General features: G+C 37.3%; 1 protein-coding gene across 1 annotated transcript in view; it reads right to left on the reverse strand.

Annotated features, from left to right (window-relative positions):
• PRKCE (protein kinase C epsilon) overlaps positions 1 to 14,151 on the reverse strand; it is a 303,251-nt gene that overhangs the window by 109,317 nt on the left and 179,783 nt on the right. Inside the window, exons 3-6 of the mRNA XM_086628712.1 lie at positions 6,504 to 6,663; positions 5,310 to 5,344; positions 3,841 to 3,926; positions 1,514 to 1,646 (exon numbers count right to left, since the gene is read on the reverse strand). Coding sequence (XP_086484838.1) covers positions 1,514 to 1,646; positions 3,841 to 3,926; positions 5,310 to 5,344; positions 6,504 to 6,663 — 414 coding nt within the window. The remainder of the gene's footprint in view (positions 1 to 1,513; positions 1,647 to 3,840; positions 3,927 to 5,309; positions 5,345 to 6,503; positions 6,664 to 14,151) is intronic.

A 14,151-nucleotide genomic window follows, 5' to 3' on the forward strand; every position in this document is an offset into this window, starting at 1 on the left:
GTCAGCAGGTCAAGAGAGATGATTCTCCCCCTTTACTCTGCTCTTGTGAGACCCCACCTCAAATACTGTGTCCAGTTCTGGTGTCCTCACCATAAGAGAGACATAAATTTGTTGGAGCACGTTCAGAGGAGGGCCACAAAGATGATCCAGGGGCTGGAGCACCTCTGCTACGAGGACAGGTTGCGGGAGCTGGGATTGTTCAGCCTTGAAAAGAGAAGACTTCGGGGGGACCTAATAGCTGCCTTCCAATACCTGAAGGGAACTTACAGGAAGGCTGGGGAGGGTCTTTTTACAAGTGTCCACTGATAGGACAAGGGGAAATGGGTTTAAATTGAAGGAGAACAGATTTAGATTAGATCTTAGGAAGAAATTCTTCAGTATGAGGGTGGTGAGACTTTGGAACAGATTGCCCAGAGAGGTCGTGGATGTCCCCTCCCTGGAGGTGTTCAAGGCCAGGTTGGACGGAGCCTTGAGTAGCCTGGTCTAGTTGAGAGGCATCCCTGCCCACGACAGGGAGGTTGGATTAGATGATCCTAAGGTCCCTTCCATTCTACGCCATTCTATGACTCTATATATGTGACTCCATGTTTCTGCTGTTGAGAAGTGTACATAATGTGATTTTTGTATTTATGAAGATGGACCTACCCATTAGTAACGGTGTAACAGAATGAAAATGTTTATAATTCCATAAGGTACTACTTTCTAAGAATCTGACAATCTTCATGGCATCATTCCCATCAAATCACTAATTGAAGTATTTTCCTCACTGTTTTTAAAATATTACTTTCCTTTGCAAGTGTTTGTACTGTTTTCTCCCACCTTTAGAATATATAGATCTGCTTGAAACAAGGAGATATTGAACCAACCATTTATGTTAGTCAGCTAAAATTACATGAACGCACCTTCCAGCAGTAACTTCATATACAGTTACTGTACAGAGTACACAGTCCTTAAGCTGCAGAACATAACAAATCCTCTGCTTTATGTAATCCTCTTCCAGGCAGACCATCACAAAGGTTGATTTAGCTAGATATCAGAATAGCTCATCTTCTGGATATGGGCACACAGGACTGGTTCTGCCTAGCCTAGTCAATACATAACAGCAATTTTGGAGACGGTATTAAATGGAAAAGTAGCTGGAATAATGATGTTTAAAATGTTTAAACAACCATCACCACAAACCTGAAAACACAAAAGGCATATAAGCTGAAGGGATATAAATTCTCATGCTCCTCATTTTCTGTCAGCTTCTAATTTGCTATGTGGCAATTAACCTACACACCAGCGAGTGGAAAATGTGTTTCTGCACCCCTGCCTTCTGCATCTGTTACTGACTGGTGCTGCAGACAGGGTAAAGGACCATTTTCTAACCACGATGGCAAACCCTACAGCAGCCTGTTACTTACATTCTACTCATTTCTGTACATGCTGGAAAAGACAGAGTAACATGAAGTCTTTCCAAGTGTACTGCACTCACAAAGAAAAAGAAAACCTCTTGAGTGGTAATTCTTACCTTTGCATTGTAAACCTTGTCGCAAAAGACCCCAGAGCAATGAACCACAGTGGTCACAGAAGGTTGGCACTTTGTAATTGTGAATGCTGAACTTGTGAGGCATGTTGACACTGAAACGCTGGGATCCCACTTGCTGAAAAAGGAAAGTACAGCATATTTCATTCTAATTAATTTCTTTATATTCAGTATATGCCATGGCCCTTTTATGTTTTGAAACCACACAGAATTCAAACAAGACGAAATAGGTTTGTGCTCGGATGATGATCTTTGTATTAGAAACACTCCAGCTCCAGAGTTCTTTTCACTACTTTATTTGGGGAAAAGAGGGGGAAGGGCTGCTGCTGTTGTCCAAGAGATAAAGACTAAAGCCTACTTCCTAGTACTTCTGGGAACAACAAATACATAGCTATCAGGAAAGATCTCTTCATGTGGAAGGCAAGGAAGTCACTCCCAATTGTTTTAGGAGCAGGAGTAAGATAGATAAATATATCACAACCTCTTTACTTTTTCATATCCCACTCCTCTTTACCTTATGAAAATGACAATGATAATTTTTTTGTTTAAGGGATTCCATGGTATGATTACTTACTAAATAAAAGATGTCATTGATAAGTTTTTATAGTGGCCACTGCATAGCAGAAGATTTATTTTGATGCTTTTCCTTCCCTTTCGTATTACCATTGGCTTCTCTCCAGTGATCTAGTACCCCTTCTAAACAATAAGAGCATTATATCAGCAAAGAATACAAGTCTCCACCAGTCTGGAGCCTGGGAATATAAATCCATGACGGATTTTGTATCTTCCTGTGGATACTATGTGAAAATAGCGTTAGCCAAACACAGTCCTTTATCACAATCCTATGCAAGAGAACAAGTTTTGGATATAAAATACTGGTTATGAACCAGATATTCAAGAATGCTTCCAGTATGAAAAACTGTAGTGAATTGCACAGGAAGAATGAGATCAGTTAATGTCTCAGTCAAACTAATATCAAAGTATTGGGATTACCAAAGAAAGAGTGGCTACACACAATTCTAATTCGTAATTTAAAGCTAGGCTTTTTCAAGCATGTAAATGTAGGTTCTTAACAAATAAAACTAAGATATGTACTTTTTCTGTGTGGCCAAGGAACTGGGATCACCCACAGACTACGTCACCTAATCCTATGGTGAAAGACAGTAGGCACTTGCTGTTGCACAAAACAGAACAGGACAGTGAGCATTCATTAGCTTTTCTGTTAAAAACAAGCAAACAAAAAACTTCTGTATAAGATAAAGCATTCACTGGTTACAGCTGAGGGCTACAACTGTTTAAAAAAAACCATAAAACCCACACCCATCCCCAACTGTCCTCTATCAATCCAGCGATAAAGGGATACCCCAAAGCTGAGCAGCCTAAGGGAGCTGAACACAACAGCGGTCACATCACTCCCTGGTGTATGTCTGCCCACAAAAATTAAGATTAATTTCCTAAGCAAGTCTAAAAGGACCATCTTAGCTGAGAGAGACCTTTAAACTCAAGTGAAAGGATTGCTTTGCTTTTGCTTCTGATGCAGAGCTGTTGTTGGCAAATGCATTTACCAACCTACCACTACGGTTCTGAAGGCAGATAATTTCATTTTCAGGTGATGTCTTCATTTATTTACACGCAGGATAACATAAAGCACGTATTGTTTTAATTCCATTAATATACAAAAGCTTGCTAGAGGTACGGAGCAATTATGCTGGAAAACCTGTTAGCTATGCAGTACCTTGTGTTATCACTACCAAGGTAGTGATATCTAAGACAATATCAATGGGCTTTCTTCAACACACGGATGACTTTTGTTCTACATTTTGATAGTCTGGATGCAGTCTTTGTTGAGGTGAGACTTTGCAAGCAAATTCTGGGCAATCTTTTATGTTGATGCAAGATACTCAAGCATACTGCTCATCCCATCAGCTGCTAATGACTCAGCCACACAAAATGCAGTTAAGGGATAAGGGGTCTCATCCTGCTTATTCTGAATTAAAATGACAGAACTTGTATTAACTCAGAAATGGAGAATGTTAAAAATTAAAAGGAGTGGAAGGAGCTCACTGAGACTTTAAGCATTCAGATGTTATAAAAAGTTTAGTAATTAGAAATAAATTGCTGTATAATAATTCCCATGTAATTGGAACTGCTATGGTAATCTGCCATTCCAAAGTAAATGTTAGATTACAAGATGACCAGAAAGGCACAAAAATGTCTATAACATTTATTGATTAAACAGAGGAGATGACACTACTTCAAACAGACGAAAGACAAGAGTTTTTATCTAGAAAATTTATTTTATAAACATTTACCTCATCGTGAGTTTCCTGTTTTTTTAAGCCAGCACACTTCGTTATTATAAGTTCATGGCATCTCTTGTGTACGACACAAGTGCAAACTGTAAACAAAAAACAGATAAAAGAATGAGTTTTCATGAAGACTGATTTTGAAGCAAAAGACTGAACTCAGAAGACTAGAAATGCTGACTTGAAAGGCTGCAAGTGACTGGTGACTTGGGGAGTCCTATGAAGTAAGTTTAGCTTACAAAGGCAGAAGATAACAGACTTTCAAGAGACCAATGAATTTTAAGAGAACTAAAGCACATCTGCCAAAATCTCAGTATGTAAAACTACAAATTACCTTCTGAAATATCACCCACAATTTTTCTCAAGTTTTACATATTTGATTTCTTTATCTGATAAAATCCATGATGTCCACATTATATAAGACACAATGGCAAGAACTGAAGAGCTTCCAGAAAAAAAAACAACACAAACCAAATATAAAAGGTGACTCACTGTAAAAGTCAAAGAACAGAAAAATCAAAGTCGAACATTCTTTCTGTAACACATTATCATAAGTTGATAACAGTAAAAGGTTTCAGGAGGCACAAATGCTTTGTCAATATTCATACTGATTTTAATCAATGAATAACATTTGCAGATACAACAGCTAAGATTAAAAATTACAAGGTCTATCGTACTGTAGGATTCAAGGTTATTAAGTGAACGAAAAAAACCTTCAGCATGAAATACTAAATTTTGGGTTTTTTTAGCTTTGGTCATTGTAAGAAAAAAAATAATCATAACTCAAGGAAGCTCTGCTGTATGTTAATATAGTAATTCTTATTATAGTCTGTAAAACCATTATTGCATTTATTTATTTACAAAGAGATTTCACCAAGTCTTTCCTAACAGAAAAATCTTCACTAACTTGATCATTTCTACTTGTCAGATGAGAATTAAGTAGAAAAACATCATTCCAAGAGGTGATTGCATAAAAAATTAAGAGTACAAGAAATCGTGTTGAAAAATGGAGTTGAAAATGAAGCACTTCTGCAGTCTTTGCTATAACCTCCTCTAATGATGACCTCTATAATTATCTCATCCATTTAATTGCAGTCTTCGCTATTACCTGGCATTTTCAAACAAAGAATAAAGAATTCACAATTTCAAAATGCAAAAAGTGAAAAACAAAGAAGCCAACATCTGCAGTTATGCCTCCCTAGTCGGATGTGCATCAAGAGGTACCTAGGATCTGCTGTTCAGTGACGGCAATGGTGCCCCTACCTTATATATGCTGCCTAAGACCAATAGTTTTGAAAAATCTTACTGTGACTTAGTGTAAAGACAGTATCTTTGGTGAGACAAACTTATTCTGATCATCTCGTGGTAAATTCTTAACACCGTACATCTACAATGCTTGATGAAAATATCTTATTATTTATATATTATAACATAATACATATATTCAAAATGTCCCTCTGTAGATTTTCTCTTACCTTGACATTGGTATCCCTGTTTTCCTATTACACCCCTGAAAATAAAAGTGTTTTAGAAAATTAAGAATATATATTTTTAAATATGAAAAACATTTTTTTTCTCTCTTTACTGGACATGTACAAATTTAAGGGAGTAGTGACTTATAACCAATAATCTGATAACTACATGTCTAGACTGAGATCAGTTCAAAGTAGAAACCACATTTCAGCTGCGAAGAGGTAACAAGTAGCAAGATTACTTCTGAATCCCTTCATGGCCCAAGACACATTTACTGTAATAAAATAGCAAAGCCAAAGGGTACATAGAAAGGGAAGCCACAAGTTGGTAAAAGAGTCATCAAGCTGGCCTCTAAACAGACAGAAGATTGCATGTGCCAATATTGTTGCTTGAAACCATCGTAGCTAACGTAAAGCCCAACCTGCAGGTATTTCTTAGAGGAACATAGATGAGTTCATGTACAATTCACATCATTTCACATTAAGAAATATTGATCCATTATAACTCTTAAGAAATGTTAATTATGGATCACATCAGATCTTATGTGTGTTAAGGTGCAAATCAGTATCCCTAGGTAACTTTGGAAAACATCAATAGAGTTGCTGAAAACTTAATGTCTCCACCACTTTTCCCTATCTGAAAATTGTGAGTACTTTAAACTAATGTAAATAATTTCTCAAAGGGAGTTCTTGACATAGACTGTAATAGGAAAGACACTGTACACTGAGCACACGAACCCCAGGATCATTACAAGTCTAATACTCCCATATTCCATTAACTTCAGTAGGATGTATAGGAGCTTGGCGTTTCCCAGGAGGAAGACGGTGATACTTAAGCATCTAATGAAAAATTCAGTCATATTGGCAAAATGTAAACACATACTATTCAGTTTAAATCTACACTTAGGCACCTACAGAACACTAGACTGTCTGTCTACCTAGAATTTATAGTGTGTACTAGAGAGGAAAAAATTGAACTTTGTGGCTCAGACGAGAAAAAACACAAATGTAACAAATTCTAACATTTAGGATAGAAGTTTAACAGTCTTCTACTATCGTCTGCAAAACTGATGACAGTTTAATATCAAAGTGAAGAGGAAAAGAACTCTGTGCCACCTATACTTCAGCAAAACAGGAAGATACGTAAACCCCTCAATTCAAAGCTGCAAAGAAAGCAAAGTCAAAGTTGTCTCCTACCATATAAAATCTCTGCAGTGCGAACAGTAAGTTGGTTGTCTAAGATAGGTGGCCATAAACTTGTGTCCATTAACCTGATGTACTCTGCGTCGCACAGCACCCTGCCGCTTTCGGGGGCGCATACGTTCCCGGAATACGCGTTCTTCATTGTCTTTGGGTGCTGAAACAAAAGAAAAAACAATAAGCACTGGCTATATCAGACACAAGCATGTGAAAACTCAAATGCAATACTAAGTAGGAAATTTTTTATTTCTCTAAAAATAAAAATAATCTTTCTAGCTAGCAGTGCAAGGTAACTTCCATAAGTTGTGGGTAGTTTATTTCTTTTTTAGCAACAATTACTAAAGGGCAAGGGTTTTCATTGCCTAGTACAGGAACTTATATTTGTTCTAAACCTTTATCTGTAAATTCACGTTAATCTGGAAATAAGTTTTCTGAACTTTATCACTATCAAGCACACTGACAACCTCTTTAACAGTAATTACACAGTTAGATTCTCCAAACAGCTCAGACTCTCATCTCATTTGATCTTCAGGAGAGAATAAAATTAAAAAGTCCACCAGAAAGTCCAAACATCCTCTGGTCTCCATACACTCAAGAAAGTGCTGACACAAGTGCAAGAAAGCTGTGTACAAACAGATATTATCAAGCAGAACAAAAATTCCATCCAGAACTGATTACTTTGTAGAATTCCCGATTAAGATCTGAGCTTCAGGCTCGAATAATCTACTTTGATACTAATACACTTTCAGCAAAACGTTCAAGGGAAGAATGTTGTTCCTCTTAAACAATTTTTGTTCAATTGTATACGAGATTTAATGGTAAAGGAAGTAAAAAATGAAGTTGATATTTCTCAGAATGAAAACCTTTGGAAAAAATCCTCCAGAGTGCATTGGGTCTCATTTCCCAAGGCTTTATTTTGAAAAGTATCACTAACATCTTCATAGTAGTCTGTACACATTAAGCAAAAGCTAAGGATGAATTAGCAATGAAGAACAGTACACAGTTTTTAATGAAAGACAGATTTTACAAGCATTCCTTGAGCCACTCATATCTCTGCAAAATAGAATATCAGATTTGGAGGGGCCCACATTGAGTCATCCATTGCCAACTGGATCTACGCACTTACGACTTCAGTGCACGTAACACTTTGAAATGTATTTAACACTTGTCATTCTCTGAATTTCAGCTACCCTGAACCATTATGATGGCCTAAAGACGCCAACTTTGGTCTGTTGCAAGCTTTTCTGTACACTAATGAGTTCTCCAAGCAACGGTACAGTATTTAACAGTAATACAAAGAAAATTAAAAGTCTGAGAACAACTCAAATCTATGATATTCTCAAATTATTTTACAAACACTGAAATAAACTATTTTTGAGAGTTGTAAAATTAAATGGTATTGATTTAAGAATTCTTAGAAAATGGTCTTAAACTAAGCCAAGGGATAGATATCCTGGGAGAATATAGGATGGCACAGACCCATGAATGGAGCTCATTTTCTTTTACTGCACAGCAAGGGCTAAACCCCATGATACCAGCAAATTCACTTATGCACTAAAAAGCCTAAACTCCTTACACATTAACATCTTAGAAAGACTTCATACTTAAGAATGGTTTTCACCCTAAGGAGAAAATTTATGGGATGGGCAGAATGGCTTCTATTCTAAGTGAGCTCTCAGTAAATAAACATTGACTTATACACAAAGCTACCTGTTTTATTTATGTCAAAAAAATCAAAAAGCAATGGCTCCAGGGCCCCCTTATTTATTTTGATGTTGTCAATTATGTTTATTTTTCTGCATTAAGCAAAACACTGATGTCTAATAAATACCACAGCCCCTCAAAAGTCTGTCTTCCACAGACAATACGTAACAAGTAGTTGGAAATCTTGTCTTGGAAGACGAGTCTTGGAAACCAAAGACTCCTAATTCCAGCTTCTGAATCATTTATTGACTTTACAAAACTGCTGGAAGTCTTTTAAAGTCATTATTATGGAAAACAATTCCATACTAACACAGAACTGTTCTTTTGGTTATCATCCAAATCATAGTATTTGCTGAAGTACGCAGCCTGGATGTGAGAAAGTTAAAATCCCACTCTCCTGGAAAGGGTTCCCAAAAAGTTATCTGCTCATATGAAATGAACAAAGTGTTCTGACACCACACAGTTCACACTTGATACAATAATCAGTCTACAATACTGCTTTTCTCCTTTTTTCATCTTAAGTGTAATTCTTCATGGATAAAGCACCTGTAATTTTACAGGGCACATAAAAATACTCTTCTTGTTTTGGTTAGATAAACAAAATATCATGACAATATTGTGGGTTTTTTTTTACCAACAAAGTCTTAAAACTATTTTTACTGTATTACTTTCAGTTCTATATTTAATACTTTTATGAAATTCCATTTTTCACTTACAATGTTTATAGTTAAAATAAAATGACAAAACAGTGCCTTTTTCAGAAATGCACTGACTTGAAAACAGCTACAAGCAATACACCAACCCTGAAATTACCAGATTAAATGGCAGGCCTCAATTATTGATATCATTTCCACAAAAACAGCACCTCTGTGCATGAGAAGGATGCTCAAACAGCTCAGGGAAATACAGTTTTCTTGGTTTGTCTTGGGTAACGTTGGAGGTCTGATAGCCAGCTCCTCCAAAACTGTCTCTCCTGTCAATCTGCTCCTCCACATTTCTCACTAAAGACCATCACTTGGCCAAATCAGTGCACTGTGTCCTGCTTTAGCATTGAATTGCAGAGATAAGCTGCATGTCCAAGAGCGCTGACGCCCAAGCAGTGACTCTGCCTCCACCTCACCTCTCATTACAGCCTGTGTCAAGTCCCCACCTCGTCAGTCATCAGCAGCACTTATCTGGGGGGGCTGGAGTAACATCTGGCATTACAGTGCATGACTGGTCACTGGATGACTGAACACCACCTTTCATTAAAACAGACCAAGTCGCAAAAGAAATGAATTCACCCATGAGCCTTACCCTCAGTTTACATTAAGCTCAGCAAATTTGTGCTCTGTTACCCAACAAAAACACAAAAGCAATGCTTGTCCACAGTCCTCAAGCAGAACACTGTCATGTCTCGCATGATTCACACTGCTGTTGTGGACCACAGGCACAAAACCAGGCAGTAACTTACCCAGGTGACTCAGAAACAGATGATCACAACTGTGCTGGCTCATACCCAGGGTTGTGAACCACTAGTTTCTAGTATCACTAACAATAGTCCTATGTTTAAATTAAAATCCATTTGTCTCATACTGAACAGCCACACTAGAGATGTTGATTTAACTGTCTGAAGACATCTCCTTAGAAGGGAGCTTTTGCTCTCGCCAAACGTCTCTCAAGCAAGCAGGAAAACAGAGATCGCTAAATGCTATCAGAAAACAGGGAGTACTTGGGAAAATCCCCACCATTTGTGTGCTACAGCCAACTAGTGTTTTCAAGACATACTTCAGAAAATACAAGCATCCTGAAAAAAACTGGTCTTTAAATATATTTTTAAAAGAAAAAGTCTTACAGTGGTACATGATACATCCATTAGGATACCACATACTGCCCAATCATGGCATTTCTATTCTTAGCAGAGGAGTTCAAATGAAAATTAAGCAGATTTACTGTAGTCAGCCTATAAGCAAGTTCCAATATAAACAAGAATTTCTTCTCACACTATTTCTACTAAATAGTCAGAGGGTTATCATTTGCTCAATGAAAGTTGTTTCTTTATGTAATGTACATTCTGTTCCTTGTTTTGAGTCCTTCAGCCCTTTTCATTTTTCAGTTTATGTTTTTTAATGCATTTACTTAACTTTCATTTTCAAAAGAAGGAGTAAAAAAAGCTCATGATAATTTCGAAGTGCTCATGGAGAATACTGTCAATGCAGCACACTGAGTTTAGGCTTTATATGATGGTACTTGAGAACTGGCAAATTTAGAACTAATTTCATCTCAAAACTATACCCAGTAATGCCACTACTTCTTTTCATTGCAGCCAAGAGTAACTTTTGAGTTATACAGAAAACAATAACATATAATTGCTTTTATAGACTCATATGTACATAAAAACATGCTGCCTGCTATTTCAAAGAGTGAAAAGACTTGCTGGCTTAACTCCACACTCTTAGAGAAGTATTACAAAGCTCAGAAGTACATGGCGTGCAAAGCTGCACAACATCCATAAATACTTGCAAAATCAATGTTTAAATGAACTGTCTGGAACCACATTTAACGCTGTTAATCGTGTAGTATCTCTTGAGTATACATTGTAAGTCACAATTTAAAAGATAAGAAAGTGACACATAATACTTAGCAACTCTTAAAGGGGGCAAGATAGGAGGAAATAGATCCTGTGCACCAAATAACAAATGCTGGAATGCGTCAGGTCTCATTTCATGCTAAAATGGTTTCAGCGCAAATGAGAAGGGTTCAGTGTGGAGCCTTGACTGCAACAGGCAGAAACAGCCTGTGTAGCAAAACGTGCCATTTCCATTCCTTATCCTCTATGTTGCGAGTACTTACAGAATTCTGACAACAAACAAAAAAAATGAAAAAGATAATGCAGGAAAAGAAAGAGATTACATGCACAGAGAAGTGCTGCTCGAGGCCCTGAGCAACCTGATCTAGTTGGAGATATCCCTGTTCCTTGCAGGGGGGTTGGACTAGATGACCTTTGAAGGTCCCTTCCAGCCCTAACCATTCTATGATTCTCTGATTCTAAGTTTTTCAGCATTTGCTATTGCTCGGAATGCCAACTTCTAAAAGCGAACATGCTGGGCATTTCCCTTAATCTGGAGGCGATTGCCATCGAACAGTGAGAGCATTTGGGGAAGAAAAATACTAAAATAGATGTTTCAGTTAAATGGCTACTGCCCCATCAAAGCCAAACTGTAGGCCTCGTACAACAGTAACACTCGCAGCAGCAGGTATAGCTGCCAGATAACCCCACGCAACAGAACGCTGACACCTCCACGGCACTTCCGGCACAAAGTGTTTTTCACCCCGGTCGTCTCTTGAGTGCCTTCACGTTGCTGTCATCTGTTACTACAGCCAGCATCCAGAAAAACCAGCTGGTTTAACAACAACCCTTAATAATTACCACAGAATCTAACCGAACAACAAATACAAAGGGACGATTGTACTGATGTTTTATTGCTGAAGATTAAAATTAAAAACCTTTGTATCATATTTAAACCTGATGACTTTAAATTTTATGTATGTATGTACTGAAATAGAGCTTCTGTTTTAGCACTATATAATGTCTAAATGGAGGAAGGGTATCAAGGCAGGAGAGGTAACTTGCCTAAAGTTATGTTCAGAAAGTGAGAAGGGGCAGGAACAATGTCCAGGACTCCTCAGGCTTCAGGATGGAGTGTAACCAGATCGTTATGCATCAAAATTAGGTCTCAAAGATTATTTCCAAACTCTACTTTGGGTGTCTACAGTAGAAGCATATATACCATCATCAAGATTTCTCCAGGCAGAAACTGTTACAGGATTTTGCCTTTAAGGCTTTAATAGTCTTTAAAGGGTGGGTGGGGGGGGGGGAGCTTAATATCCCCATAAATTTATTCTATCTCCTTTTAAAAAAAGTCTTGCTTAGTAGTAACACATGCAGCAAACTAATTTTGAACTTTGAGATAAAAAGAGCAAGGTAAACGCTACAATACAATTTCACAAAGCTGTTACTGATGAACACAGAAATTAACTGGATAGTTTATCACAGTTACAGAAAGAGCATGCAATTTTTCTCTGTCTTTTTCTATAATATTTCCAGACCATTTCTTTAACAAGGAATAAACACACCAGTTTTGCGTACTGTATCTCCAATCTGCTTTCTTTAGGAAAGCTGACAGGAAATTTCTTGTTTAATAGGAGAAGAATCAGATCCTTAGATAACACTATATTGTTAAAGAAAACAAAGATGAGGAGTGTTACTAAAGTAAAAAATGAAAAAATGTTCACTGAACGGGCGAGTTTTAGAAGAGCGAGATGTCTTGACAACTCATATCTGTTAAGATGAGCTATTCACTGAACACATTGAAGAATAAATTGCATTTTAAAGTATATCAAGCCCAAATATGGTGGGTGGCTTTGTATCATGGGCTCAGGCTCAAATTTATTTGCCTTCAAACACATGCTTATCTTTAAATGCTTAAATTCTTGTCTAAAAGAGAGATTCTGTCTATATGCATTTGAAGACTTCTCTTGACATGCAAACAGATAAAAGTTATCGAGGTTTTGACAGGCACACATTTTTATTTCAGGCCTTATTTTCCTTTCCTTTTTTTTTTTTTTAAAAAAAAACAACAAACACCACCAAACCTATAAAGCTATCCAAATGATTATTCATACATGGTTCAAACCTTCTCTACATAATTATTATCATGAACACATTCATTAGTTCAGAAGGGGAAACTGAAGGGACAACAGTAACTCCCCACATCCTTTCAAATGGAAATACTTTCACATTTGATTCACTTAATAAAGGAGAACATAAAGTCCAGAAGTCTCATAGATACCAAAGGTCCAAGTGCAATTTCAGCATATGGAGAAGTCTGATTAAGTTTTCAGAAATGTCCCAACCTCACTGGCTGCCAATGATTTGGATTGGAGTGTTCAAAACCTGGAGCGTGGAGCCGGGTGCCTGAAGCGAGGTGAAGTACCACTGCTGCCCCAACTGCAGCTCATCCGCTCTGCTGCAGCAGATGCTGGGGCTGAGGGAGGATCAGTTCCCATAAGTGCTCAGGAAAGATTCTCCTTCAAATGACTTCAAGACTTTCCTTAAGAAAGCCTTCAAGATGAGCCCTCACAAGTTTCTGCTCTCCATCTGCACAGTGCCTGCAGAATTAGTGACAACTTACACAAGTTTAAGGTATTAAGAACATGGAATTACACATGGTCTTCAGATGATCATTCAGCATGCTTTAATAAATCTAATATTTCATGAACGGATTTCTGTCTTAGAGGAACTGTTGATTGGACAACTGGTAGGGGATAGATAGGTGCTACATCTATTTTTTTGACCCCTGGGGGCTCACACAGATGATGAGGTACTGACCTCATCTTAGAGGGTGAATGTAGCAATTCCTACAGATAAACAGCTGTCAGATTCACAAAGTAAGCAAATCAGAGAAAGTTTCCTCTTACTTCCTCTCAATTTCTTTATTGGTGGTATTTAACATCAACGATTTTAAGAAATATGGTATTCCTGAAATAAAGAAATTGTAACTACAATTTTCACATTACATTTGGCAAAAGAAGTTATGTTGCTAGAAATATCACAGGGAAGTTATTGCTATGCGACAGGTTTTCTGAAAAGTCCATTTCACATCTCAAGGTTTTTTTAAAAAAAATTCAACTTCCAAGACTTTTTCCACAAGAGAGAATTGAGAGGTTTTTCAGTTGGAAAGGAGACAATGTCACAGACAACAGGGGAAAAAAAAAAAAATAAAAAAAATCAGTGCTAACTAAGGTTATTTTGGTCTTTTAGTGTTATCTTTCAGGAGGAACAAACAGCCTCACTCTAAACACAATGCCCTTATGCCAAGAAATCTGCAGCTGAAATCAGAGAGGTGGAAATGCATTCTACATATGGTAAATACTAAAGCTATTATTCAGGAGAAAATGT

The sequence above is a fragment of the Tauraco erythrolophus genome, chromosome 2 (assembly GCF_009769465.1).
Source record: "Tauraco erythrolophus isolate bTauEry1 chromosome 2, bTauEry1.pri, whole genome shotgun sequence".
Classification (NCBI taxonomy): domain Eukaryota; kingdom Metazoa; phylum Chordata; class Aves; order Musophagiformes; family Musophagidae; genus Tauraco; species Tauraco erythrolophus.